At 33.0% G+C, this 5226-nt stretch overlaps 1 protein-coding gene across 5 annotated transcripts in view; it reads left to right on the top strand.

Annotated features, from left to right (window-relative positions):
• LOC108755043 (syntaxin-1A) overlaps nt 1-5226 on the top strand; it is a 48060-nt gene that overhangs the window by 38297 nt on the left and 4537 nt on the right. For 3 of the 5 annotated variants that reach the window (XM_018497776.1, XM_018497775.1, XM_018497774.1), the window contains one exon: nt 4398-5215. The exons of 1 other annotated variant lie outside the window; for it this stretch is intronic. In XM_018497776.1, the coding sequence (XP_018353278.1) occupies nt 4398-4475 (78 nt within the window). In that variant the 3' untranslated portion in view covers nt 4476-5215. Of the gene's footprint in view, nt 1-2010; nt 2177-4397; nt 5216-5226 lie in introns of those variants that run through there. One more of the 5 variants, XR_001939742.1, reaches the window with a different exon arrangement.

Here is a 5226-nt window from a genome sequence, read left to right as displayed (position 1 = left end):
ATATATATATATAAATTTACTGAAACAAATTTGAGAAATATTCGAGTATCAAAAATGATTTAAAAAATACTTAATTTAAATGAAATTGCTGAAATTCTTTTTTGCTCCTGAAATAACTCCCTTTGTTCTAATACTACCTACGATCAGGCATTTCGCATCGAGTGGGATCCGAACCTTGTTTTTTGTGATTGACTTTTAATTTTGTGTATAGTGTACAATTGCACTCGTGCTAATTATACCACTGCACTATTCTTTGTGTTACGTTTGCGACAGTATTTTCCGCGATCGAAGTCCCGTGGGATCGCGGTAAAAGAGATGAAGTGTAATAGTTGATGTCGAATAGATTAATAGTAAGGATAGATGAATGCACTGTTTTGTAGATTAGCACAGAAACGATGTAATAAAATAGATAGCGGAATAAACTTTATTGTGTCGGGTAGAATGGTTTGGTATTTGTGACTAACTATAGTTTGTGAACACACCCGCATTATTAGTTGTATGTGGAATGTGCTTGATTATGTTTGACAGCCAGCTCATCCTCTTTTTCCTAAAAGTTATCGCCAGTATTACATACTCTACATACTACATACATTAGTAATGACTATTTTTAAATTATACATTGTTTTACTTTCGTAAAAATTTAGTAAAAAATTTACTCAAATTATTTATTTTTTTTTTTATAATTCTAGTAAGGGCAGTGGAGGATAATTGTTTACAATAATGGACAACCTTGACTTTGACATATGTTGTCAAGGCCCTGTATGACCTTGACCTACTCGTTAATAAATTTAACAAAATAAGTTTTATAAATGAGTTTAATTTTATGATGGCTTTCCACGCGAAGCGAGATTTATCCCATCTCCCCCAAAGGTATCCGACTTTCCACCGCGAAGCGAGGTCCAGCCTATCTCTCCTCCTACCTAGGAGTGTACGACTTCATATGCTTGTAGATCTTACTTCGCGTGAAAAGTCGGACGCCTGAGCAGGGAAGGAGGTAGGATGGACCTTGTTTCGGGTGAAAAATCGTATAGATACATGATACTAAAATTGCGCTTTAACTAAGGTCCAGTTTCACAACTCACGGTTAATTCTAGAATTGAAAATAGATGAGAAATAAGTTGGCTCTCGGTTATTAAGAGTTAAATATCTCAGAAACTATAAGAGAGCACTACTTAGTTGTTAAGGAAAAATTACTCAAGATGATGATTTTGATGATATATATCAAGGTCAATCAGGGCTCATCAGGGCTGATTCCACTGTAAATAATTTCAAAAATTTACTTTTCTTTGGGCATTTCCAAGGCATTTATGTGTTCATTTTATTAAAATATTAGACATATATATCGTTGGCTTCCATATTTTCAATTTTTTCTTTCGTTTAAAATTACTCGCAAAAATGTTTAATTTCGCGTCATTATTTAACTCTAATTTTATTGTTACTTTGTGACTAATTACAAATTTTTTTCCCTCGCATTTTAACCGTTTTATTTACGAGTTAATATTAAAGGGGAAACAAATATTTTTAATAAAGCATTTTTCTAGCACAGTAAAAAGTATAGATAAAGGTACAGATAAATCGGAAGAAATAAGATTTTTCTCTTGTCTTTTTTTTATCACTTGTATGCGGTAATGAAAATCAGCATGAACACGTGAATCACATATTCGCTTCTTGCATTCTTTTTTCCACCACTTCTTCCGTAAGTTTCGAATTTTGATTTCCGATCCACTGCACTCGTACAATTGTAAGGTTTTATTCTTCTCTTTCTTATTTCGCCATCACCGAAAATATTCTTCACATTTTATTTCTCTTTTTACTTTTCCAATTTTTCGAAGGTACGTATTTACGTGTCGCTTACTTACAATTTACTCACGAAGCTCGGCGCGTAACGTTATTTCGATACCCTCACTATATCTTTTTCTCTCTTTGCGATTTCTTCAATTCTTTATCGACGTAGGCGTATATGGGTGTATATGGGCTTATACGTGGCCTTCTCTGCTTTTCTGTCCACAGAAAATGATCTTCATCATAATCTGCGTCCTAATATCGGCGGTCATACTAGTCGCCATAATAGTAGGGTGCCTTCCAAGAACCTAAACGGCCAAGGGGGGTGTTTTTTGTAGGGGAAGGAAGGGTATGGGTGTCAAACAAGAAGAGTTTAACGATTTTGAAAAAGAAGGTAGAGAAAGAAAGGAAAAACGAGTGCATCGCGATAGCAAAAATGTCATAATAATAATATTAATAGTAATATTAATAGTAAATATAACAATAGCAAAGTAACAATAATAATATATGCAGAAACTTAGTTGCGATCAACTTGGGGAGAAACGCATGAGATCGGATGTGCAGTGTAATCAGAAGTTTCGTGATAGGAAGGGAATAGATGTGGAAGAATTATGACGTATGGAAGTCGCTTAGAGTTGTGAACGTATCTTTAAAGTCGCACTAAGCCAAAAAGACAAAGGGAAATAGAAATGCTAATAAAATGGATGTCCCGTGCCGATCCTAATAACACGTTTCTCCGTAATTTTACGCCGATAATCCTTCGACTAATCTCTGTAACAAACGACTAATTAACGTAATAATCTGCACCATCGTATCCGCTCATTTCGTTAATAGTAAGTACACTTCATTACACCACTCGATGTTCCTCCGGATTGTAAATGTCTTAAATCGACGGCGCGATGTCGTCGACGTGGTAATCTCAGTTTCGGGGTACTCGTCTTGTCAGTTTTATTTGTGCAAATAATCGATAATTGTGCTTGTGATTAACCGCAGAAAACTGAAGATGTGAAACCCAGTTTCTGGAGGAAATTCGAGATGATTGTCGGCAATTTTATTGATACGCATTCGTCATTTGCCATTTATTTGATGAGAAGTAACAAAATTTTTGTTCCGTACTTCGAGATACATGAAATTAATTGACGAAGATGTACATATTTAACAATACTTTAATTCAAGTTTTTTCTATTATGTATATTTATGTATGTGTGACATATATACTCTCTAAATCTGAATCAGTGGATAGTCACTAATTATGTTACTTAGTGACATACTTAGCACTGATAATCAGTAAAGTTCAACTAAAAAAGAAAGAATGTTTGAGCATTATATAACTAAAATACTGACATTTGCACGTTAATTTCAATCTTCTAATATCGTATTGAATTTAAGCAATTATGTATTAATAAAACAAGGTTAATTAGATCACATGATAAAGATTAGCTAGATTAGGGATCTCATATTTAATTCATTGATTACCAGTGGCATACTTGGCACTGATATTAATGATTATTCACTCATTCAGATTTAGAGAGTATAATATATGTTTATATGATATGCTTTTATTATTATTGGGTTGGCAAATAAATTCATTCGGTTTTGTAGGGTGGAATATATAAAACAATTTTATACATATTCTATTTTCCAAAGAATTGGCAATTATACTATTCAATAGAGCAAAGTTCAGCATTAATTATGCGGAATTAAGAATCGGTTTTTTAATTGCGGTACGATAATTTTTAACGAAGTTATAAGCAATCAGTCGGAATGCTTTTTTACTTAATCCGTGAATAACTTACAATAGTAACAAAAAATCATAGGAACATTTTTTTAATCGAATTTTGAGAGAAAACTTTAAGCTTTCCGTTTTTTCAGCTCGTAGTTTTCTATATGTAAAAATGAAACAAACTTACGTAAACTCAAAAAATATAATAACCTTTCAAAAAAGTAACGATTTCAAGCTTTAAAATCATTTTTTTAAATTTAAATTTCGTTTTTTTAATAAAAATATCGTGTATACAATTTAAACTAACAAAACCGAACGAATTTATTTGCCAATTATAACCCAATTATATTTATCAAAGTTCAATGAGGCGCGTATGTACGTGCGTGAATGTATTAAATGTCCTCCAAGTTTTCTGCATTTGATCTATAAATTATTTTGTAAATAATCCGAATGCTAAATCCAAAATTTGCAATTTATTCGTAACAATATATAATATATAAATGTTTAAAAAACCAATAAAATTTCTGTTAGCAAAGTATTAGTTCCATATTACTTGATGGATTTAAAGATGCGAAGAGAGAAGTATGGAACGTTCTGTGTTAATAATATCTATTAGTCTTTGAATAAAAACAATAAAAGATACCGAAAGAATATTGTCAATATATATTTCAAAGGCAAATGCTGGATGAATGTGAGTAAATAGCGTTTATAGATGCGTTTAAGAATCTCTCTGATATACAATTAAACGCTCGAAGTCGGAACTGTCGTTTCATCTCGAATGCTCATCCAAAACCGTCGCGATTTCAGTTCAATCTGCCATTTCGTTTCATCTTTTCTTTTCTTTTTGCTTTGTTTTTTTTTCAAGCGATCATGCAATTATTTTATTTTACAGAAATTGTTCCTGATATCGATCTGCGTTACGATAGCAGTCATCATTCTGATTATCATTTTGGCAGTTAGTTTAAGTTAGCTTAAGCATGCGTACGCGACGTTGACGATAGAAAAAAAGAAATAAACACATTCGCAGAGTAAGTTTAACGGAATGAAGGGGAAAAAATAGAACAAATCGGGACGGGACAAGTATTTTGAATTGCCGAAATATTCATCATTCTTATCTCGTCTCTCCAACGGCAAACCAGAATCGAATAACGAAGATTGACGCGGATCACGTCCATCTTAAATCTTCGGGAAATTCGGACAGCGCGATACGCATCACCGATCTCGAGGTACTGTCTACGCAAGATCGTTAAGTTTATTTATTATTAAATTTTAATAAATTTTATGTGTTTATACGCGCGTTTAGCCGTAAAGAATTTACGTTGTATTTTCATGATTACTCTAATCGCGGGTTAACCAATTGTGTATCGAATGTAATGGTGATCAGAATTCATCGTGCGGATGTAATTTCCCGGAAAAACGCCTCGATGGACATCGCAAATGTCATAACGCCAGAGTAGAAGTTAAGAACGGTGATAAAACGTGGGCTATAAGTCTGGGTTACACGAAGAACAAACTATCACTTAGCGAAGATTGCAATTAAGTTCCTCCTATTGCGCCTCAATACGTTGGAAAACGCGTAAAACCGCGATATTAATTTTTATTACATTCTTTCGAAGAAACTATGTATATCTTACCGATTGCGAGAAGAAATCAATACAAGAATTTGTATAAACTTGCAGAGCGACGGTTCTTGAAATTAAAAAAGAATACGTATATATATA

The sequence above is a fragment of the Trachymyrmex septentrionalis genome, unplaced genomic scaffold (genome assembly GCF_001594115.1).
Source record: "Trachymyrmex septentrionalis isolate Tsep2-gDNA-1 unplaced genomic scaffold, Tsep1.0 scaffold83, whole genome shotgun sequence".
In the NCBI taxonomy this organism is placed as follows: Eukaryota; Metazoa; Arthropoda; class Insecta; order Hymenoptera; family Formicidae; genus Trachymyrmex; species Trachymyrmex septentrionalis.
Note: the sequence above shows the minus strand (reverse complement) of the source record. Positions and strands in the feature narration are given on the sequence as shown.